Genomic DNA, 23,258 nt, shown 5'->3' with positions numbered 1-23,258 from the left:
ATTCAACCCATGGATGAGGTTAAAATGCTGATCTGCTTCGAATGGTATATCCCTTGGTATACTATAAGCACATATATATCAACTATGCTGTACGTCTTATAGGTGAGCAATATAGTAAGTCAAGGGAATAGATTCAAATCAGACTAAAATCGATCTTTAATATCTAATACACGCATGAATAAATATAGTCAACTTTGGATCATAACCAAAAAAAAATACCCCGAAAGATATCCGAGATATACAATTCTATCAATGCCTCAGGCATCCCGTGGGGAATCCCGCATCTATCGGAAATTTACCCCTCTACCTCAATGTGCGATTCCTTCCTTGGACAACTTGCAATTGGGAAGAGATAAGAGTTCCATTCTCTGCATATCAGGTGAGTCTGCTCTTTATCACATTCTAATCTGTCCTACCTGCATTTTTCGATCTTACGGTGTATGACTCACAGATTAGACCCTATATTAATTGTCTCTCCTACAGAACTCTCCCACACCACAACTCGATCAATTAAAGTATCGGGCTGCAAGGACTAGACCAAACACAATGGCGTCCACCAATATCCATATCGACGAAGACGTCGGGAGAGACGAGTCCCCCGCCACCGGCACCGAGACAGCTCCCTACAAGACCCTCGTTTACGCCTACGTGCAACACCCCCCTACCACTGAAGGCATCCAGTACCTCACACGCAAGTCCCAAACCGATGCTGCCGGTGAGGATGTTGACCCTGCTGCCAAACTGGAGTGGAAGCCCGCCACCAAGTCGGCAATGAAGAAGGCCAACAACCTCTGGGAGCAGCGCAAGAAGAAGGCCGCCAAGGAACAAGAACTGGCCATCCGCGAGAAGACTGAGGCCGATAAGCGCCAGAAGGTCCTCGAGGAGGCCAAGAAGGTCGTGATCAAGGAGGACACCTCCCTGCCCAAGCCCGTGCGCGTTCGTCTGGACGTCGTTGACCCGGCCATCATCAAGCTGCGTACCCCCGAGTCCGATGAGGCCGGCACCCGAGTCCGCGTTCTGGGTCGAGTTCACCGTGCCCGCGCTCAGAAGGATGTCGTTTTCCTCACTCTCACCGACGGCTATGGATATTTGCAGTGTGTCCTGACCGGTGACATGGTCAAGACCTACGACATCATGACCCTCACCCTCGAAACCTCCATGTCCATCCACGGTGAGATGCGTGCCGTGCCCGCCAAGCAGCACGCCCCCAACGACCGCGAGCTGCACGCCGACTTCTTCGAGATCATCGGCAAGGCCGCTGGTGACAAGGAGGCTATTACCACGCGTGTGGCGCCGGACGCCGACCCGCAGACCCTCTACGACAACCGCCACTTGGTTCTGCGCGGTGAGACCTCTTCCTCCGTCATGAAGGTGCGTGCCGCTACTCTGCGTGCTTTCCGCAAGGCCTTCGAGGAGACCCGCATGCTGGAGGTGACCCCTCCCGCCATGGTGCAGACCCAGGTCGAGGGCGGCAGCACTCTGTTCGGATTCGACTACTACGGCGAGAACGCCTACCTCACCCAGTCCTCGCAGCTGTACCTAGAGACATGTCTCCCCTCCCTGGGTGATGTCTACTGTGTGTGCCCATCTTTCCGTGCCGAGAAGTCGTTGACCCGTCGCCACCTGTCGGAGTACACACACATCGAAGCTGAGTTGGACTTCATCACCTTCACTGATCTGCTCGATCACCTCGAGGATATTATTTGTCGCGTGATTGACTACACCCTGGCTGAGCCCGAGATCGCTGGATATATCAAGCAGCTCAACCCCGATTTCAAGCCCCCGTCCCGTCCCTTCCGCCGCATGAAGTACGATGATGCCATCCAGTGGCTGATTGAGCACGAAATCCCCAACGAGGAGGGTCAGCCTCACCAGTTCGGTGACGATATTGCCGAGGCTGCTGAGCGTCGCATGACCGATATCATCAACCAGCCCATCTTCCTGACTCACTTCCCTGCCGATATCAAGGCCTTCTACATGAAGAAGGACCCCAACGACCGCCGTGTCACTGAGAGTGTCGACGTGCTCATGCCCGGTGTTGGCGAGATTGTCGGAGGCAGTATGAGAATGGACGACTGGGAAGAGCTGATGGCCGCCTACAAGCACGAGGGCATGGACCCCTCCCCCTACTACTGGTACACTGACCAGCGCAAGTAAGTTTTGATATCTCGCATTTGTTCATATCTTTATCATTGATTCGTCCATGCTAACATTTGAACAATAGGTATGGTACCTCCCCTCACGGTGGCTACGGTCTCGGCCTCGAGCGTTTCTTGGCCTGGCTGTGCGCTCGTTATACCGTCCGTGACTGCTCACTGTACCCCCGGTACACTGGCCGTTGCACTCCTTAGATATGTCAAAAAACAAAACAAAACAAAAGAATATGTAAGCATGATCACGATAGGTACGGGAATGTGGCATTGGTGCTACAATGGATGAAGAATGAGATTTCCTTTTAGAGATCAATTAAAAACGATTCTGTTTCTATGTTATGTGCCCAGGTACGGAGTAAATATGTAGATTTTGCTCGTCTCCTTGAAACCCCGGATATTGACCTAGGCCATACCCCTGCAAGATTCTCTAAACTGATACCCACTGACACTATACATACACTATCGCGCCCAAACAACACTGTCTTCGATATTCTGCCGGTTCCTCTGGACACACATGTACAGTCTATCTGGGAGCAATATCTAATATAAGGATCTCCCAGAATATAGTTTCCAACCCCAAATCCTTTGCCGTTGCCGTTCAAACCCAGCCCAAGACCCTGGCATCTGGGATTCCAAAACCAACCAAAGCGGAAGCATGCATATGCACACAGCCCCAACCCGAGTCCCGTCTGCATATAAGTTTAGCTAGATTTAGAACAGGGCTGTTCACGCGCGGCGTGATCTGTCGTGCGTTCTGCGTGTCCATCGCCTCCTGACCTGTGAAGGAAGGGTGGATTTGGTGCTAGTGTTGGATTTGAATTTTGTTGGCGTTGAAAATGATATTGCCTTTGCCTTTCGCGTTGTCGTTCTTGTTGTCGTTCTTGTTGTCGTTCTTGTTGTCGTTCTTGTTGTCGTTGGCAGTGTCGTTGGCAGTGTCGTTGGCGGTGTCGTTGGCGGTGTGTTGTTGGAATTCACGTTGATTGACTTCCGGCAACAACAACTCAGGCCATTGATAGGATCCTGCCGTCTGGTCTGGCGATGATGGCCCGCTGCGAACCAGGCTTGCGATCAGTTGTGTATGGGTGTTACGGCATGGCTATGATCGAGGATGGAACAGGATTCGTCGTGTGTGTATAGGAAAAGTTCGGAGTCGAGATCGGATTGGATGAAGTCTGGTCATGGTCACGGAAATCGAATCGGCGTGGCGTCGTCCTACTGTAGTTGTTTCGGGTGGCTGGAAACCTGTCCCTGAACCACCTCCTCTCGTCATCTCCAACGACAATGGAAGAGGGTTAGTAAAGCCTTCCTTTCGAAAGAAAGCGGCAGAGAGACTTGAACTCTTGTCTCTAGGCTGTGGAGAGGGAGTGCGAGAGAGAGGAAGAGATTCTCTGCCTCACTTTCTCTCCGTCTACAGGTCTACAGAGGCGGACCGGGGAGGAATGATTCTCAGCCGATCTCCGACATGGGTTAGTGCAGTCACTTTTCAAAACAGACTAGCAAAGTCTTCAGGTATGTCTAGCATAGCGTGAGAGAGAAGAGGAGCGTCTCTGTCTACAGGAAAAGAAGCGCGCAGCCCAAGGGTGATCCACTACACCGTGAGCTTCCATTGCTCGAAACCGCACGGAGATAGAATCCGTGAGCCCACAGGGATTCTCATTCCACTCGACCCCTTCGAGAAACGCCAAAGCAGCCCTAGCAGTGGAGATTCAGTTCCCAAATGAGCGAGAATAGAACTGTATTTATTCGTCTGTTGGGATCGAATACATCGTATAGACGCGCGCAACACATCGACGCTGTACTTCCATTTTCCTCTTTCAATGTTCTGGCAACCGCAACTCACCCCAATGCCAGCCTGGCGCAGTTCGAACTCGGTACAGCCACCCACGTCCCTATCGTGTTGTTTAACCCGTCGATCTTGGTGTTTGCATCTTTTTTCAACCCTGTCCCTCTTCTTTGTTTCATTCGTCCATCCTCGGGTATGACGCTTTGCCGTGCACCAATCAACTAATGAGCATATGCATCGGGTTCCACACATAGGGGCTAGTGGCAAGCTGCTGTCACTTTAAAAAAAAAAGGGTTGGCCGTATTTAACCTTTTCATACCGGTGTTTGGTAAGTATTTCCAGCTTGACACCCTGGGCGTCTGGGGCATATAAACCGTTTAGCTCCATAACAGGATCACAGTTGTTGGCTCAGCGCCGGCTCCTGTCATTGCAACTGGGTAGAGATACTTTTCTTTTCCCTTTTCTTGCTCTTTGAGTCAGACGACGTCATTTTTTTCCTTTTCCTTTTCAACAACCTTACCCTGGACAATACAGAGCGATATCACATGTGACAGAACAACCTTCCCATCCTATCCAAACCCCACGCAAGCCACACCAAGAAAGAATATGGATGTTAGACAAAAGGAAAAAAAAAGCGTCATGAGCTCTATCGTCTGCCTCAACTTGCAGCATTTGATTTGTCTTGGGTCTTTTTCAAGACATAGGCAAAAAAAGAAGAAACAAGTGCACTCTCATGATTGTTCTGATACAAGGCATCAACATACATGAATGGTTCACGATTATGTATTATGTCAACAACCCCATTGCAATCCGAAATTCTCTGGGCCATGCTCCAAGAAAATGAAAAACCAAACAATCACCAAAATCCACCACCCACAGCGCAGGTTCTCATTGCATACCGAAGAGTGCGCCGTTCACCTCTCGTCTCGGACGCGTTGAAGGGCGATTTGGATCTCCTCGTTCGATGCTCCGGAGCGAATGAGCGAGACGATCTGAGCGACAGATTCGCTATGAGCGTCGCGCATGACACCGACCAAGTCCTCCAGGAACTTTCGGTAGTAGTTCAGCTCGATTTCCTGCTGGCGGATCTGCTGGCGGCGCTCAGGTGAGTCGCCGGCGTGTTCGCTGTGGAAATGTCACGGTATCTCAGCTTTCAAGCATTTAAGGGTTGCCGGAAGGGGTTTAGTTTACAGGGAAGAGGAAGTTGTGTTTGGGGAAAGCGACAGGTAAGAGAGGTAAGAGAGAATAGCGAGGTCTTTGCAACTCAAGCGGGAAGATGACTACTCACATTGCTGCATTCTCGCCTGCCAAGTCGGTCTGGCGGTTTCCGTTGCGGTTTCCTGGAGCTCCATGGCCGTTGGAGTTGGATGCCGTGCGGTTTGACATCTTGGTTTGGGCTGCGTCCGGTGTTTTGTCAAGGGCTCTGTCCTATGTGGGAAGAGAGTTGGGAATGGTCTTGGGCTATCGTGCTCGAAGCTGTTCAAATCGTGTTTCCTGGTGTCCGCCTGTGTCTACCTATAAAATATCACAACTTTATAGGAGTTAGCAGCCGGGCTACTGGGATTCCGGGGGCGAAATCGACGGGTTCTAATGGAAGGATGGGGGCAAAAGGTCTCAGAGGGCGAAGTATGAACATTGACAAGGTATGAGGGGTCGGGGGGGGGGGGGGGGGGGGGCACAGAGCGGTCGGCCATACGTGTTTATAGGCAAGTGTCACCCGACTTGGGAGATAGATAGCGTAATACATAGAATTCGTAGATAGGTGAAAAGATGAGATTCGAAGACGAAACTCGAAAGGTTAAAGAGAGAAAGGTGGGACCTTCAAATGAAAGGATACCCTAGGCAGATTGCCGCCAGTTCTACGTCCAAATCGAGGCCGTAGAATTGGCGCGAGAAACATCAGGCCTAGTATACATACCTACGATGTCGGGCTCTCAAGCTTGCATCTTTTGCTTAACCCATTTATCTCTTGATAACTGAGAAAAATAAATCAGAAAAATCAAAAAAAATCAAGAAAAGAATTGCATAGTAGTTGTTCACGATTGTTTAGGACCTCGAAACGGCCCCGGATAAAACTGCCAGCCAATCGTCAATCTTGGTTTTGCTCCACGGTGAACCTTCAAGCATAATCCTTGAGCCAGACTAAGCTGATATTTTTCTCTATTATTTTGTTTTTCGCCAGGTTTTGGACATGGAACACAGATCCTAGTCTGTGGCTTGCTGGAAAAATGTTGCGAGTCTGGGGGCCCTAGTGTCCTTTGTATTGGTACTCGTATTCGGGTTTGCCGATATGTCGGATAGATTCGTGATTCCCAAGAGGCGAAAGACATTATTTCTTGCATTTGTGGCGACTTTGGACTTTCTGCCCAAAGTACTTTGTTTGTAGAGGGATGCACTGGCAATGCTTTGTACTTCCGTTCCGGTGCTCCAAATAGATCTCGGGAGAGACAGGAGCCAATTGGGACGGCTGCGGCTTTGTTCGCGCGTGAGCTCGAACCAACTGCAACTGAACTGATTGCCAGTGGCTCTAGCATAGAATTCGGCCATCCATCTCGATGACTCGTTCAAGCGTGTGGATCTTTCACTGTACCTCGAAGCTTAAGCTGTGAATAGTGGTTGTGAACAGTCTGCAGTAAGGTTGACTGGTCGCAAGCCGAACCTGAAGGGTCCTTCTTGGGCATCCCTAGGACCGGGTTCTGTTTTAATAAAGCGCAAAGGAAACACATTGAAGAACTAAATTTCTCCCTGTCTTGTCTGGACAGTATTCCGCTTTGGGAAGAACCGTGTGCTGACTCGCTCTTTCCATTTAGGTTCCTTTGTTTGTGCCGCATTCCGTTTTCCCAACGCCGGGACTGCATTCGAGCTCCCTGTTCTCTCTCCTTCTTATCTGTTGACAATCAAATACTCCATATTCGCACTGCATATGTTGCCTTATATTCGACAGCACCTAGAAAGTTGAGCACCGCTCTTCTCGCCAGACATCGATTCCACGATCCCGAAGACTTCGTTCCCGGTACCACAACCTCCGAAGGATTTGAAACTTGAACAGCGCGCCTTCAATGCCCTCTGAGACTGTCGAGACGCAGACTGCTGGCATTTTAAAGCGAAAAGAGGTTTATAATGACCCGGCTGTCCGGTTAAGGGGTTTATGGGCGCGCGCCGGGATGGGAGGGCCAACTGCCAACTGCCAACTACCAACACTCCATGCACTCCATGATATCACTCAGTGTGGCAATGTCTGGCTAATGGATCGAATGCCACAACTTGACACAGAATCGACACGGAAGCAGCATTTGATGCAAGGTCTGGCGTTGGCTTAGGTATGACAGACCAACCCAACCCCTAGCTTGATAGCCTCCTATGTGATTCTGTGCAAGAGTGACATCGCATCTATGCTTTATACCAACAATTTTCGATCCATACGGCGCAGGCCGTCAGGGCCGCAGTTCAGCGTGTCTTAGGCCTAATGGACCACCTCAAGTTTTCGTCGCCATGTCGAGGGTATTTGCAGGTTATTTCCAAAGCATGTGGCCTTGATGAATGTGCTTCGTGGAATGGGAACGGAGAGAGAAACGAGAGTAAGTGACTGGTAGTGCAGTTTGAGCCATGGGCACCGTTACCAAATTATTCTTTGTCGAGGTGTCGTAAGTCGTCTTTGTGCACCAGTGATGCGGTGTATGTGGTTTCATGTCGATTCAGGTCAAGAGACATGATTTCTGTTGGCCTTTCAGGCCATAGAAAATTCCATATCTAAAGACCGTCTTCGGGTCGGATGTGAAACATAACCAGAGGGTCTCATGCTCACAGAGTACGGAACGCTGTGATCATTTGAGCCCGACGGTTTCAGGGGAGCAGCGATCGGTGATTCGAAGACATTTCATTTAGACCAGGGCGAAGATTGCTTTGGTGTTGTCGGGCTTTCGGCGGGGGTCGTGATGTGCATCGATGTTGGCTTTTCACGCGGAGAAAAACTTTCTTTTGATCGTGTTCCCTAGGCACTTGAAAACAGGCAACGCTGCCATCAGCCGCTGAAGCTTGTGGATGACACCAGGGCATCAGGATCTGTCTGAGTCAGTCGTTACACAACACGGTCGGTAAGTTAAGCCATTTGGTCAGCTCGATGCATGACCGATCCACTTCTTCCTGTGGTGGTTTTCCTGTCAATATGAGACTTCCTATCGTTGTTGGTGATGGAGATGGCGATGTACCATGGCAGGGTAGATGAGGTTTGAGTGAGAAGCAGATACGAGGCTCATTAACCTCAGAGCCGAGATCTGTTAAGCTCGACCCCTTCGACCAAATAGGAACCCCTGTCATCAAGTGATGCCAGCCATTTCCCGGGGACATCTCGAGAGTTTTCAGTTGCGGTTTCTTCCAGGACACAAACAGCTACAATAAGGAAGGCCCAAAGTCTGTAGTTTTCCTTCCCAAGGGGGACAAAGACAAACTTCGAAGGGAAAGCCTTATCATTCACCCTGTGCCGCCAATTGGATCCACCCGTGATGAGGAAAACAGTTCCTGGCGAGGTTATTGGGGCGGCTCCACCAATGCCAACATCGAAATACGCAATGAGCGTCAGACCTGCGTGCTATAATGTACGATGTCTAACGAGGAATTCGGAATCCGGACCGTGCTCCGCTAATATGTGAAGATGTCAGCATTTGTTGAACCGAAGTTTTCAAGGATGCGAAGCCTCAGGAGAACACCCGGGATCGGGTCGGGGCGGATTTTCTTCAGGGTCCAAGTCTCACTACTTAGCAACGCACTTGGCAACGCGGTGGCTGAAACCAACACTAACAACAGGATATAGAGCAATAATTTTGCTTTTGATATTGCTCTTAGTATGGGACCCGTTACTGCTGCGCGCAGTGGGATCTCCAAAAAATCGTATCCAATCTTGATTGGGATCAATGCGTCGGCTCCAAGTGCCCTCAGTCCAGCCACCCGCGGGACTCAGCAGAGTTGGTATCGCTCGTCTCTTTGCACGGTGTTTTCTTTTGTAAACTATTTGTTATTACTCGGATCATTCACGGCTCAATCAGGAGGAGATGTATTTTCCAGGGCTAGCATATCTCCTATTGTTTCGCAAAACACACAGAGAACATATTTCAACTTGGCAAGAGCCTAAGTTGGCTACGTCGATGCAGTGAGGGGAACAGCGAGAGTGAGTCAGCGACTCATAATAACCATGGTCTAGCTTTCCAGCTTCTGCCTTTCAGAGCATCAATACGAGCCTGTCCTAGATCTGCCCAGGTGTCCAAAAAGGAAACCTTACGTAAAGCCTTACGTGAACATGACACTGCCCTAGACCTCCGTGGTATGGATTAGGTCCTAGGATTCGACATTGATTTTAGGTTTGTTGTACCATGGACTCCAAATGACCTTCAACCTTGGAATTCTTTAAACTTTTGCCTTAAACATTGTGTACCTGCCTCGATGATACATTGCCTGAGGCAGTAAAAGCCTTTAAACCTCTCTAGGACACGGATGTGGACTTTATTCGAACATAAAATGTATTTATATTGTGTCACATTTACACACGTGGTTTAATCCAAGTGACACTAATCAAGGGAGAGAGGAATGAGAGGAATCCTAGCTGTCCTTTTTATCAATCCAGTTCCGCGAACGCTGGTATGTAGACATCATCAGCAAACCTCATACCTCTTGCCAGGTCAGAATCAGATGCAAGAACAGCAGTCAACTACCAGATAGATGGAGTCGATATACTAATTGCTCAAGTCAAAAATATTAACCCAACTGATTGATGCACCGTGTCATACAAGATTTGTAACGCTGTCCATGCCAATGTATACAAATATCACATTCCACAGCACCCGTAAATGCCATCAACGCGACATTCAAGCAAGCCCCCTCCATTCCCAATGTACGCGCGAACTACTAATAACTCGCCCTGATCCTGCACGTTGGTCATATCTTCGCATTTGACAACCAGCTGCCATCTATACATCAAACCAGTGGAAAAGAGCAGAAAAATAGCAGCATCAAGAAAAGCTAAAAGCTAGATCGCCAAATTAACCATGCGCTTTTCTACTCTCTTCCTCTTCGGCGCCTCCCTCGCTTCTGCGCAGTACGCCCACCGACAATTAGCCCCAGAGGAACTGGAACGCATCAATGGAGGCGCGAACATCGACCAATCCCAGAAGCAGGGCCAGAACTCCAATCACAACAGGGTTGGCAACTACGATGAGAACGAAGACTATAAAAAACCTGCCTCAAGTCCTCACACACCAATCCACGCCCCAGCCCCTGGGTACGGTTACAATTACCCAGGCCCGGCGGTATCTAGACGTCTCGCTGCACGCCGCAACGTTCCAATCCACCAGGCTCGCACTCCCGATCAAGCCCCGGGATCTGCATCCCAACACCAGTCCCGAGATCAGTACCCGCGGAGGCACCATACAGACTCTCTTCTTAGCCCAGACGTCGACGACGTCTCGGGTGGTATAGCGCCAATTAACCCACTAAGCCCTGGTTCGCAGGTCGCGCCTCCTCCACTCATTGGCAGGCCTTCTTTTGGCAAGGACGAGGGTAATACTTTCTGTGTTGGGCAGTGTTTTGCTGATGAGAGTGATGCGAATTGTGGGAAGCCTTACGTGAGTTTTTTTCTTCTTCTTCGGCTTTCTTTTTCTTTTTCTAGCGTTTGGGATCTAGATATATATCTTGATTTCATGTGAAATGATATCTGTGGATATGTATGGGGTTACTAATGCTTTATTTCCAGGCTGAGGCTGTCTATAAGCCGGCTAAGGAGTGCTATATGTGCTGCTTTACTTCTTCTGATTTCTAGGGTTTTGGTATGGATATTTGATCGTGTGAGACGGATCTCGAAGGATCCAGAGCATTTTTTGCCCGCTGTTTCGAACTTATCTCTTTCTGGGGTGTTCTTAATAATATTCTAATATTATCTGTCTTTCTTAAAAATATGTTATGTCTTTTTGTTATTTTTTGTTTATCTTAGATTGAAGAATACATCGAGGCAGAAACTTTCTTCATCAACAGACTGAGATTGACTAGTAGCCCTAATTTCCGCCACTGACCTATCAGCCTAAATTGAACTACATAGGTACTGTACATCCAACAGATAAGCCCCCGAGATCTTTGGTACGGGGATCCACAAATAAATAAGCTTGAATTAAAGGATTAGATTAAGATTTCTTAAATTGCTGAATCCTCTCAGAGAGATAGATGTTGAAAATCATTCCAAAAGGTTGATTTAGTCTAGATACCAGAGATATCGGCATTAATCTATATTCGCTTTGGCAATAGAAAGTAGGGAATAAAATAAAGAGCAAAATCCATCATATATCATTTTTATCCACGCTGAAGAGTCACAGCTCGCTCGGACTCAGAATTCAAAGAAAAGAAGAAGAAAAGAGAGCAAGTGGGGGAGAAATGAACCGACAGGAGAAAAAAAAAATGAACAAAGATAAGCCTATCTCATTTCATGAAACAGCAAACAGTCCATTTATTTCTTTGTTCGATTCAGTTCTTCACGCAAGTCTCGGCGGGCCGGCCGCCAATACTCTGAGTCATGCTGATGGGAGCAGAGCGTTTCTCGTACGAGTTTTCTCCCCACACAGCACTGCTGGCCGGGAAAATAGAGCCGCTGTCCGAGACACCGATAGGACCGAGATCCTCGTGCGCAGAAGCGATGTGCGGGACGACCAGCTCGACGCCCTTGGTCACGCTCGTACCAGAAAAGTACGGGTTGTGACGCGGGGGCAGCGGGCGAGACTCGTACATGCTGCCTAGGTAGTCGGAAGCGGTGCTGCTGAAGGACGAGGCCACGGTAGACGGGGTGTTGGTCAAACCGGGCACGTGACCGTAGCCGTGGGCTGCACCTCCAGCAAGGGCGGGAAGGCTGGAGCTGCTGCGTTGCACGGTGGGCCGGGGAAGCATGGGCTCGCCGCTGCCGCGGTGGAACTGGGAGAGATAGTTCCATGCGTCGGAGGAAGCCAGGGATGAGGCGCTGCGCGCTAATACGGGCTTCCACTCGGTGGGGTCAAGATCTGACTTGGCATCATGCACGTGGCTGGGTATCCGCATGGCAGGGATTGAGTTACTTGGCACCCTGGTTGGGGTCATTGGGGGCACGATGGTGCGTGGAGAGAGAGGGGGAGATGCGGGTGGTGTGGAGGTGGAAGACATGGAGGACATTGAGGGTAGTGATGCTGAGAGAGGTTTGCAGGAGTCTTTGCGGCGGCAACTATATTAAAGGAAATGATAAGTATGCAAGTACCAAAATGAAATGCAGGTCCCAAACAAAGAATTGAGAATTGGGAGGAAGGAAAGGAGAGGATATCAAGGATATATCAATGGCTCTAAATATAGAGCCGGGGGGATTTTGCCACATACCTTTCGCTACAATATAATAAAGTGTTGTTGGGGACAGTAATCTGGTTCTCACACATGGCGCTGGAATTGGGTCAGCTTTATGTCCATTGAAGAAAAGACCGGTGTATGGAACACAAATGACGGCAACAGGCATGTGAGAAATAATCCCTGTAGGATTCAAAGATAAGGGCATTGGGTATATCACATACCAAAAGTTTAAGAAGCTAGCCATGTCAAACTCAGTATCGTCCGAAGACGTAGGCGGCTTGCTCGCAGCCCTTTGTCCCGAACCTAGTTTAGAGATTGAGACGTTGGCACCGGATGTTCCTCGTCGATGTAAGCTAGGACGAGTAGACTTGGACTTAGAGACATGAGGAGATGAAGGAGAGCGGCGGTGGAAGGGGGCTGTTTGAGTCATTTGTGGCGGTGAAGGCATTCAAATGCCTCACTATCTTATCGAGAGAAGACGCCGAGACTGGAGCCAATGTGGAGCACAAAAGGGCCCCTGAGGGAGCACAGACTGAGGGATTTGTGTTGGCAAGTATTGATTCCAACTGGAATGTGCCGAGTCGGTGCAATTGGGAATACAAATGCTTCCAAGGTTTTCTTTGAGAAAATGGAAGGAACACCGGAGTATGTATGCTGAGAAACGTGGGGTGAAAAAAAAAATATGCTGATAAGGTAATGTTAGCATCTGACACACACGGACGTTCTTGATGCAACAGGAGGCTATCTTTAGCCTATGAGTGGGGGGAGATAAGGGAATATAGTCCTGGAGATAAGCGCGACATACCAAAGGGGAGAATCTATACGAGTCTATAAAGCAAGAGATACTTTTTGAGAAGTAGAAAGGGGAGTGACACAATAAAGAAACAAGAGAAGGGGGGGAATTTGGAATATATAAATACAAAGTGGATGGGGATGGTGAAAGGCCCTGAGAAAAGAAATTGAAGAAGAAACGTGCTGTTGCGGTAGGATGAGACGATCACGTCTAGACTCTTTGAAACAGGGTTCGCAGCTATGTACCTGATAAGTCACTTATGACAGTCTTTGACGGCATATGCAGCCTTAAAAGTATGTTGTGGATACTTCTCGGGTACTCCCCGGGTACTTGGCCCTCGACACGCAATCCCCCGATCTAGACCAGCTGAGTCACCAGTGACGAGCCCTGGAGCCCTAGAGATTTCTATAATTACTCGGCCTTTTCCATTTTAGATACATTGCTCCTTTCTTTCTTTGGATATCTGAATCTGGATCTGTATCTGATTCATTGTTGCCTTTCGATTTCACTTCATTAGGTACGGAGTACAGGAACTGTACCTCAATCGCCTGAAACGCACAGATATGCATTTCTAGGTATAATCATCTGCAGTGCAGTAGCGCAGGGACCATATCTCCGGAGGGGGTCGGATCTGGCGTGATCGATAGATTGACATTCCTGACATTCCTGACAATCAAGTATTTGCTACAAGTTAATATACTTGTACACATTTTGTATAACGTAGTATAACATACCATATACCATGGAAGAGCTACATTCTAAATGACGCCATAAAGGCCTCGACGAGTTCAAGGATTTCCTATATAGACCCAGATGGTGTGAACAGGTGGGTATAAATACATCATTGCCCATATCTCTTCGGCATAGGTTTGTACCCAGCCAAGTACCCCATAGTATATAGTAATTAAAAAGAGAAACATATACCCGGCTATGGCGACAACGAAAATAGATCGACGGAACAATCGAGAACCTCTGTGGGGATAGTGTATGAAGTGCCACCCTGACACGTCTGCCTATTACAATAAAGTGTCGCAGGGACCTCGTCACAGGGGGTCTATCATTCCAGGTAGTGCTAATCGTCGATCTTCCGTGTTTCGTGTTTCGGGCCTACGGGGAAAACTGGGGCTTTAGTTTCAAGAATGATTCACAGAAGATAGGTACATACATATGTATGTATGTATCTTCATTTTGATCACTTGTTTACATCAGAAGATCAATTTTCCATTTGTGACTTTTTCTCCTTTCCCGTTTTCTTTTCCGCTGGGTACCGAATTGGTTTCCTTGGATAGATCAGGTCGGGGTATAAAATATCACAGGGCGAGCTTGGATTGAATTTTTTTATTATGTGGGGCTACATTTGTCAACATAAAATACATCATAACGGTGAAGCTTTGACGTCGGAAAAGATATGCAGTCTGGGAGAAAAGTCGATGATTCAATGTGAAATAGAGGTGATTCTGAAGTTTGGGTTGTTCTTAGGTCTCAATTCTATCTGGGTATCTCCTAAAATATTGTACAAATGACCTGAATCATGCTTTATCAATCTCCATTGGCTCCCCTGCAGGCACTGCTCGAGCCCCCGCTGGGGTGGGCGTCGAAGGAATATCGCCGTTGAGAGCCATTTTGTCGATCCTCTTTCCTGTAATCGACTCGGCCGGGTCCTCATCCCTGTCGATCTGTAGTTTTACTGTACCAGGACCCGGCTTGCCTGTAAATCGCTCGGGCACTCCACGGGCAGCCTCAGCCGGGCCGACAAAGCACCCAAGCATCGAGCTCCAGATATACCCCTCCGATAACAAACGGCGGATTTGGCCATAAGCGTATGAATTGGCGTAAGGAAGAGCGGTGTCTGGATCGCGGTAACGCGAAGGCAATGAGGTGATGACACAAAGTGATGACGAGATTTCTATTATGTGAGGTTAGCCTTACAAATTCCTAAGAACAACCCAAAATGATACAACGTACTTGTCAAACGAGCAGGCTTTTTGGCGTTGAAGTACATGCTGTATTTGCGATTATTGGCGGTCGCATAATCAAAGTTTTCCAAGATCGTAAGAGTACGTCCTGTATGCTCGATCACTGAAGGGGGTTCTGGAATCTCTGCTTGTGCTGGTTCCTTCACAACTCCATTTGATAATTGTGATTCGGACTGTAATGTGGAATGTTGGTTTAGGCTCTGAGCTGGAGCATTTTCGGGCACCGTGGCTTGACTAGGTGCTGCAGTGGCCGAGGAGGCTTTAGGGGCCAATGCAATTCTAAGGCTGATAGCCATGGCCGATCCAACTGGCCGAGACTCGTCCACTACCGGCGGTTCTTTTCCTGTTGTACCGGCGTGTGATACAGGGGCCTCCACTGAAGTCGGTTGGGCACCAGCAACGTGCAGAGTGGCCAAACTTGCCTTGTCCGCTGATTCTGGAACTTTTTGGTTAATCTTGGCAGAACCTGCACCCGCTGCAGCCGCTGGAGGTTGATCAATATCCATAGGATCGTCGTTTTTGGTGGGGGGCTCAGGCAATTTTTGAGTAGAGCCATTCCCCGCAGAATCTAATGCATGGCGAGATGCTGGGATTTCCACAGCAAACGTCTTTCTCTCCGAAGGTTTAGACTCCAACCATTGCCTTTCAGCAGTGATGGGTTTATCTTGGTCAGAGGGTGGTACTGGTGTATTTGTGCCAATCTCTGGAGCTTTGCTTTCTACGGCATTGTTTTTGCCCTGCTCGGAAGGGGTGGCGATTGGCTTCGTCTCTGAAGAGTTTGCACCTGGCTGGCTGACATCTGCCCCGGAAGACACTACGGGTGTGTCTGTATTTTCTGCAGTCAGAGCTGTAGCAGTTTCGGGTGGCTTAGTGTCAGGCGCGTTTTGTTCTAATGTGAAGGTGGGAGGAGGTAGAGCGGGATTTGCTGGACCAGTGATATCGACTGCACGGGGATCTGGTGGTGGTTGCGATGTTCCCGGGGTAGATGCAGGGGCAGATCCAACGATGGTTGCAGACCCCATGACCTTTTCTTTCTCTTCCTTCTCTTTCTTTTTCTTCTTCGATTCTTCTTTATCTGCCTTGGGTTTGATATCAATTTTACCCACTCGCGTGAGACGCCCGTTAGTCCATGTAGCCACACCACTCCAGTAGGAAATCACTGGACCATCAAGACGGCGATTTTGTAGTGCCTCAATCCTCGCTCGTCTTTCGTCTGCTTTTCTTTTTTCAGACAGCTCCCAGCGATTTAGACTTTTGCTATTAAGCCGTTCCACTCTCGCAGCCTCAGCAAGATGATCTTCCTGGGTCATCTCTTTCGGTTTCAAATGGGCCTTCCGCTTCTCTGCCTCCTTCATTGTAGCGATGATCCGGACTCGTTTTTCCTGGCTGTCCTTGAGACGAGCATGCGTAAGCTCCTTATTAACCATGGTCTGTCGGCGCGATGATTGACGAGTAGGCCCATCCTCCACGGTGGGGATCCACGAGATGCGCTCTGACTTTTTCTTCGGACGGGGAGCGGCGGACATGGAGGACGGGGCAGTCGGATCGACCTTGACTCGTTTGCGCAATGTTTGGAATCGGAGGTCATTCTGGGCTCTCCGCTTCTTGCGCTCGTCTTTTTGTAGTTTCTGTTCGCCCTCGTAGTCGTTCTGAGCGTTCGGTCCTTGATCTTCATCCTCGTCCGACGATTCAAGCAATTCATCCTCTGCGTCGGGATCTGCCACATCCGCAAACTCATTATCGTCTTCGACTTCCTCAAAGAGAAGCGCCAAGTCATCATCGGCAGCGGCCTCAAGAAGGGCAGACATATGCAATCCTGCGGTACTTCGTTTCGCCCGTCCTTTGACCAATGACTCCACGGGAATCTCCTCTTCCTCCGAAGATTGTAGCCCAGACGATGGGTCTTCCTCCATAATGTCGGCCATGATGTGTGTTACTGGGGCGGCGGATGCCTTAGAATGGACGATTAAGCATCAGACGCGAGAAGGGGGCGCGCGCGCGACGGACTATGCTTGAATCGCGTGTCAATGATCAGCATAAATTTGGAAAATTATAACATATAGAGATGTGGATTCTGCCACGCGATTAAAGATGAGCCGTTGAAGTGTTGGGAAGATACCGGGCAAGGAGAGTGGCTTGAACAAGTAGTGGCGCGAAAGAAAAGTTGGTGCCTCAGGCGAGAAAAATAAGCTGGCCAATGACCTTAACTAACGTGTTTACATCGATCGACCTTGAAGCAACGACACAAGATTTCTTTGATAGTTTATTTCGTTCAACCTTCGTTGCATAGTGACTGATATTACCTAGATATTATCCTATAACTGATAAATCACCCTATTATGTATCGCGATGCCACGAGCCTCCTGGTTCTTCCACTGTACCGAATGCTTCCGAAAGCCTGACGAACACCCTGAAGATCTAGAAAGCATGGAGTTCTTCAAACTAGCAATCAACAGATACAGTCTAGTCTAGTTATATCCCCAACGCAGCCATGATGACCAACCCGATAGGGCTTCAGGGCCGACGCCTCCGGTAGGGAACAATGACGAGGACACGTACCTGACCCATATATCCCTTGCGCGCACTCAGAACACAGTCTTTCATGGGTTCAAACACTTAGTCGATTCTCCTTATATGACTGATTGCATCATATCTCATACCCCGGGATGATATATTTGCCTTCGTGATGAGCCTGCTTCATCCATATCCTGTAAAGGATTTCAGCGTTGAGGCATGACGCAGTGGAATGCGGGGCTTTTTTTCGTTTCCACTCTTGTCTCTATTTTCAGTCAGACCATGAGCGCTTTTCGTCCGAAAGAAAACCTTGAATTGGACTTTGCTGGAGGGAATACTGGGGTCATAAACGCCTTGTATTTGTACTAGACCTATACCTCTTCAGATTTCTTGATACTTCCCCATGTCCCACTAGAATGGAGTCTCCTTGGAAATAAATGACATCGATGGGGCTGTACCATTGCCAAACACCTGGAGGAACTGCCGATACCCGATATTATTTGGTCCCGTTTAGATGTTTGGAGTTTGAATGCACAGACGTGCAGAAAGTAAATACTTATAGATGTCTGTCTAGGTACTTATGCACATTGGATATCCTAAGATCTCGATGTGAAATGAAACTAGCCATAGAGTTATAGAATAAATATATCCAATTACATGCAATCAGTCAATTATATTCCATATTTTAAATCAAAATTCATCTGAATCAACAATCGAATTGTGGGTGAAGCTGAAGGAGGGCCCTCCACCAACCACAGCCATCTTCCTCGGGCATCCGGCCAGCTCCCCAACATCTCTTCTCCTTCTTTTCCTCTCCCCTTCTCATCCTCCCTTGACTTCTTCCTCACTTCTCTTTTTTTTCTTCTTTTGATTTCTGCATTCTTAGGGTGAATTCAACTTTCGGTTGGTATTGAACATACTTTCGGAGCGCACCACTAACTCACTTCCAGCCACCTCGATCCCTTTGGACCCGGATCATATCCTTTCCATCTTTTATTTCTCATTTGACGCACTCACTACCAGACTATCCTTGCGAATTTGCTGTGTTTTCCAGCCTTTGACGACCATAGAAAAGGACTAGTCCTTTTTTTTTTCTTCAGCTCAAATCGATTGCTTTTGGATACCTGCAGATTGTCATACACTCCGAGCAAACGGTGAGATTATCGTCAAAGACCCTCGACACTGCACAGTGGTGCTTGCATTTGGAAAGAGTTGATTTTGGTACGAAATATCCCCACGATTCATCTCGACTTTTTGGAATTGCTTTGTCGACCCCTCCCACTTTGCGACCCCCCCCAAGAGCAAAACACATATTTTGAACACCAACTGATTTTGAACGGTTTCTAGTGCATCCTCGATTCTTTGCTCTATCCTTATTCCATGTTTCCTGTCCCACAATTTTGAACGACGAAGCCACATTTAAGTTCCGACCTTGCTCCATTTTGGAATTCGCGCGGAGGTCATACTTTTGGACGAGATTCGGGCACTGCCTTGCTAAAGGCATAAATTGATAATCCATAATGTTGCCGGTTTCGCGACCTGACGGTCAGATGAATTTCAATTACATTCCAACCACCCAACCCATGTCGGGTACTTCAACGGGACGCAGCTCTCCCAGCGATGTGACCGGGTCTGGGAACCCAAGAATGCCGTATGGACCTTCTCCGGGGTCCATTGGCAGTTCGAGGCCGGGGGCTGGCTCCCCTTCTCATGATTTGGCATCACGTCTGTACTCGAAACGGTAGGTTTGCTTCCTATGGGATGTAAACTGCGACAATTAGCTGACACCTTGATTCTTCCCATAGAGCCCGTGAAATTCAAGCGCAGGAAGGTATTTCGCCTAGTATTTGGGGACCTCCTACGAGCGGCCATTCAACCCCGCTTCGTGAGAATATTCCCGAATCGCCGAGTCAAGATAGCTTCCCCGATTTGATCCCTACCACTAATGGCTCGATGGACAGCCCTGGCCGCCGGGCTCGCGCTGGAACGGTCCCGTCCCGTTTCCCGCCAATGGGCACACTGAATGAGATGGAGCTTCAACAGCCTTACATGCCGCAGACCTCACGACCAACACCCTCCACTAGCCCTTTCAGGCCTCCCGGCGTTTCCGGCATAGATACAAGTTCCAAGGTCGCGAGTTCAGCTGGTGCGCCCAACCCGGCATCGCTATCCCGTCTTCGAGCCGGCTCGATGCCGCAAAGAAGCAACTTCTTGGGGGGTGGCGGCCCCTTCGGCCCATCATTGTTTTCAACCAACTGGTCGACTGGCCGTGAGAGAGCTACAACTTTAACCAGCATTCGATCTTCGGAAGGGCCGACTTCGCCCAGCCACTCTTCTTTCTCGAGGGATGGACTTGCGGATACCGATGTGAAGACCTTGGATTACTTGGGGCTTGCTGAGACTCCTCAGCAGGGAATGGCCTCTCTTGCACGTCCCTCTATGGAAGCTTTGATGCAGCAGCAGCAACAGCAAGCTTCTGCGCTGCCGCCGCTCCTGGCTGAATTGGCGATGATGAAGAACAATAATCGATTCCGATCATACTCTGTCAATGCTAAGGAAAAGTATGCAGATGACGAGGACCTTGAATATGAGAGCCGTTACTCCCAACTCCCCTCGGGAACTATGACGCCAACCGCTGCTGCAACCGCCGCTCAACTTGCCGCCACACAGGCTCAAATTCACCAGCATAATCTCGCCGTTCAGGCATTTGCTAGCCATGCCTCTGTCAGTAGACCCCGGGCGCGGACTGCTGGAATTTTGGAAGCGCCTCCCCAGCGATCATCCATCCGCAACTACCTTGCCACACCTTCCCGCCTCGACAACAGCTTCAGTGCTGCTGACCTGCAGATCCCCGAGAATGGTGAATATGACGAATTGTCCGAAGCAGTTCAGCTCATGCATCTCGGTGGTAACGGTATGGCCACCATGGGTGGCCGACAGGCCGGCGAGATGACAGATGAGAATAACCAGGATGGGCCTACCCGGGCACTTTGGATTGGTAGCATTCCCGTGTCCACTACTGTCACGTCTTTGGAGGCGATCTTTGGCATGTATGGAAAGATTGAATCGACCCGTGTTCTAACTCACAAGAACTGCGGTTTTGTCAACTTCGACCGCCTTGACAGCGCCGTGCAAGCCAAGTCATTGCTCAATGGCAAGGAGATTTTCCCCGGAGCAGGTCCCGTTAGAATTGGTTACGCCAAGGTTCCTGGCGCATCGGCCACCGGTACTCCTGGTGCAAATGGCATCCAGTCGTCCCCCACTCCTGATCCGAACTTCAGATCAAATCCTGCAGCGGCAGACGGGGCAGATCGAGGGGATAACGCTAACGCCATCCCTCAGATTGCCGCTTTGGCTGATCTGTTGCCTGAGATGGTGCAAATCGTGCAAGAATTCGGCGCAAGTGAAGATGACGTGAAGAATATCACGACAAGCATCCAGACTTCCATCGCGTTCCAAGCCTTCGAGGATGAAATCCCCTCCGTCCAGGAAACGAGCCAGTCCCGCATGTTCGATGCTCCTCGCCTCCGTGACATCCGTAAGCGCATTGACAATGGTGCATGCTCGATTCAAGAGATTGAGGAGACTGCCGAGGCCATGCTTCCTGAGGTTGCAGAGCTAGCGTCCGATTATTTGGGCAACACTGTGGTTCAGAAATTGTTTGAATTCTGCTCTGAATCTACCAAGGAGCAGATGCTGTCTCATATTGCACCCCATCTCTCTGAAATTGGTGTTCACAAGAATGGAACCTGGGCTGCGCAAAAGATCATTGATGTCGCGAAGACTCCTGGACAGATGCAGTTGATTGTTGATGCTCTCCGTCCTTACACTGTTCCTCTTTTCTTGGATCAGTACGGAAACTACGTCTTGCAGTGCTGCCTGCGATTTGCCAGCCCCTTCAACAGCTTCATCTTTGAGTCTATGCTCAGCCGAATGTGGGAAATCGCACAGGGACGTTTCGGCGCCCGAGCGATGCGGGCTTGTCTCGAAAGCCACCATGCCACCAAGGATCAGCAGCGGATGCTTGCATCTGCTATCGCTCTCCACAGTGTGCAGTTGGCTACTAATGCCAACGGAGCTCTTCTGCTCACTTGGTTCCTTGATACGTGCACATTCCCTCGCCGCCGAACAGTGTTGGCCCCGAGACTTGTGCCTCACCTTGTTCACCTCTGCACTCACAAGGTTGCCTACTTGACTGTTCTGAAGGTGATCAACCAGCGTAACGAGCCAGAAGCTCGAGATGTTGTTCTGAGGGCACTTTTCTTCAGTCCCGGCGATGAAGTTTTGGAGAAGATCCTGAGCGACCAGACATCTGGCGCGACTCTGATCTTCAAGGTCTTGACCACGCCGTTCTTTGACGAGTCTATGCGGACTGAAGTCGTGAAGAACGTGTCCAAGGTACTCACAAAGCTCAAAGCCTCCCCAAGCCAAGGCTATAAGCGTCTGATGGATGAAGTGGGCCTCTCCTCGCGAGGTAGCGGTCGGGAGCACCACCATGGACGTGAACACGGAGCGAGCCACTCCACCCCGGAGAAGTCGCAACATCGCCAGTCCTCTCGCCACGGAAGCACAGGTTATCCGGCCCAGTCGTCCATGGACAGACAGTATAACGGGCAATTTAATCCCAACACGTTTGGACAGAACTCCGATACCCGTCCTATAACCGCCGACCAATCCAATCCCCAGTCCTTTGACCCATACTCGAGCAACGGGCTTGGAAACCACTTGAATAGTCTTGGTGGCGCAGGCGGATACAGCCAGGAATCTCTGAGCCAGCAACAGCTTCAATACCAGGCCTTCCTTGCCGCCCAGGCTCGTGGCGTTTCTCCAGGCTATCCTGGCATGCCGAGTGCCAACTATGGCTACCCAGCTGGCTCGCCTGCCGTGGATAGCCTGCGATCTTTGCAGCCACAACAGGCTTCCTCGCTGTCAGCCGGACCGGGCCAGATGAGTTCAAACCCGATGCTTTCCCAAAACAACTACCAGCAGTTCAGCCCCGTTGTCAACCCTGCCCAGATGTATCAATACCCTCCGCAATACTACCCCCAGGCACAGCCTGTGCAGGGGCAGTCGGGCGGAGGCCGACGTGGACGGGTGAGTTCATTCTCGGATCGACCCTAAACCGTGTAATGCGGCAATACTAACGTGCCTTTGTGCCCAGCGTTGATCCCATCTTCGCGTATGATTTCTAATCGATCTTCCTGCCTTCCCATCTACATGTATAAATTTTCTTGATCATCTTTTTCTTCTTTTTCTATCACATTTTTTGAAGTTTCTCATGGAGACCAAGCGGGTTTATCTAGCTACGTGTTGTGATTTCACTGTCCTATCTCTTCGCCTGATCGGACGCTGGATCGCCGGCAGGGGAGAATCGGACCCGGGAGAGGAACTGGATGCGCATGGTCGGTGAAAAAGTCTTGTGTCTCTTCTGGGTGGAGGTCCCCAGTTTTGTATCTTCAGCGTTTTTGAATGACCTTGTATCTTGTGATCTTACGATAGGACTCTTTTTCTCTTCTGTCTATTGTTTTAAGATCGAGATGTTTTGGCTGCCTAGTGGAGCATAGTGAATTGATTGATGCCGATGTGAAAATTATATTGTAGTGAATGCAAATAAGACGAATCTAATCGAATTGAAAAAAATCAGCTTTTTATCAAAATCCTTCCAATATTCAATTTATATGAGGCTGAGAACTGAA

At 49.3% G+C, this 23,258-nt stretch overlaps 8 protein-coding genes across 8 annotated transcripts; 4 read left to right on the top strand and 4 right to left on the bottom strand.

Moving 5' to 3' along the window:
• Nucleotides 1–546: 546 nt before the first annotated feature.
• N7479_002442 (asparagine--tRNA ligase DED81) lies at nucleotides 547–2,361 on the top strand (the record flags this gene model as incomplete). Its single annotated transcript, XM_057250139.1, has 2 exons — nucleotides 547–2,153; nucleotides 2,225–2,361. 2 exons carry the CDS (start codon nucleotides 547–549, stop codon nucleotides 2,349–2,351), a joined length of 1,734 nt encoding a protein of 577 aa, XP_057114571.1. The 3' UTR covers nucleotides 2,352–2,361.
• Nucleotides 2,362–2,955: 594 nt separating this feature from the next.
• On the bottom strand, nucleotides 2,956–3,247 carry N7479_002441 (uncharacterized protein; the record flags this gene model as incomplete). Its single annotated transcript, XM_057250138.1, has 2 exons — nucleotides 2,956–3,202; nucleotides 3,243–3,247. The coding sequence occupies 2 exons, from the start codon at nucleotides 3,245–3,247 to the stop codon at nucleotides 2,956–2,958; spliced, it is 252 nt and encodes an 83-aa protein (XP_057114570.1).
• A 1,603-nt stretch (nucleotides 3,248–4,850) lies between these two features.
• Nucleotides 4,851–5,322, bottom strand: N7479_002440 (uncharacterized protein; the record flags this gene model as incomplete). The annotated part of the gene is made up of 2 exons (XM_057250137.1): nucleotides 4,851–5,061; nucleotides 5,225–5,322. 2 exons carry the CDS (start codon nucleotides 5,320–5,322, stop codon nucleotides 4,851–4,853), a joined length of 309 nt encoding a protein of 102 aa, XP_057114569.1.
• Nucleotides 5,323–6,995: 1,673 nt separating this feature from the next.
• On the top strand, nucleotides 6,996–7,256 carry N7479_002439 (uncharacterized protein; the record flags this gene model as incomplete). Its single annotated transcript, XM_057250136.1, has 1 exon — nucleotides 6,996–7,256. One exon carries the CDS (start codon nucleotides 6,996–6,998, stop codon nucleotides 7,254–7,256), a length of 261 nt encoding a protein of 86 aa, XP_057114568.1.
• A 2,718-nt stretch (nucleotides 7,257–9,974) lies between these two features.
• On the top strand, nucleotides 9,975–10,744 carry N7479_002438 (uncharacterized protein; the record flags this gene model as incomplete). The annotated part of the gene is made up of 2 exons (XM_057250135.1): nucleotides 9,975–10,550; nucleotides 10,679–10,744. 2 exons carry the CDS (start codon nucleotides 9,975–9,977, stop codon nucleotides 10,742–10,744), a joined length of 642 nt encoding a protein of 213 aa, XP_057114567.1.
• Nucleotides 10,745–11,439: 695 nt separating this feature from the next.
• N7479_002437 (uncharacterized protein) lies at nucleotides 11,440–12,709 on the bottom strand (the record flags this gene model as incomplete). The annotated part of the gene is made up of 3 exons (XM_057250134.1): nucleotides 11,440–12,163; nucleotides 12,313–12,372; nucleotides 12,501–12,709. 3 exons carry the CDS (start codon nucleotides 12,707–12,709, stop codon nucleotides 11,440–11,442), a joined length of 993 nt encoding a protein of 330 aa, XP_057114566.1.
• A 1,892-nt stretch (nucleotides 12,710–14,601) lies between these two features.
• On the bottom strand, nucleotides 14,602–16,973 carry N7479_002436 (putative signal transducer; the record flags this gene model as incomplete). Its single annotated transcript, XM_057250133.1, has 2 exons — nucleotides 14,602–14,978; nucleotides 15,038–16,973. 2 exons carry the CDS (start codon nucleotides 16,971–16,973, stop codon nucleotides 14,602–14,604), a joined length of 2,313 nt encoding a protein of 770 aa, XP_057114565.1.
• A 2,109-nt stretch (nucleotides 16,974–19,082) lies between these two features.
• N7479_002435 (putative RNA binding protein Jsn1) lies at nucleotides 19,083–22,729 on the top strand (the record flags this gene model as incomplete). Its single annotated transcript, XM_057250132.1, has 3 exons — nucleotides 19,083–19,303; nucleotides 19,368–22,656; nucleotides 22,724–22,729. 3 exons carry the CDS (start codon nucleotides 19,083–19,085, stop codon nucleotides 22,727–22,729), a joined length of 3,516 nt encoding a protein of 1,171 aa, XP_057114564.1.
• Nucleotides 22,730–23,258: the final 529 nt, after the last annotated feature.

This window comes from Penicillium vulpinum, assembly GCF_028829585.1.
Source record: "Penicillium vulpinum strain IBT 29486 chromosome Unknown utg000001l_segment0_segment0, whole genome shotgun sequence".
NCBI lineage: Eukaryota > Fungi > Ascomycota > Eurotiomycetes > Eurotiales > Aspergillaceae > Penicillium > Penicillium vulpinum.
Note: the sequence above shows the minus strand (reverse complement) of the source record. Positions and strands in the feature narration are given on the sequence as shown.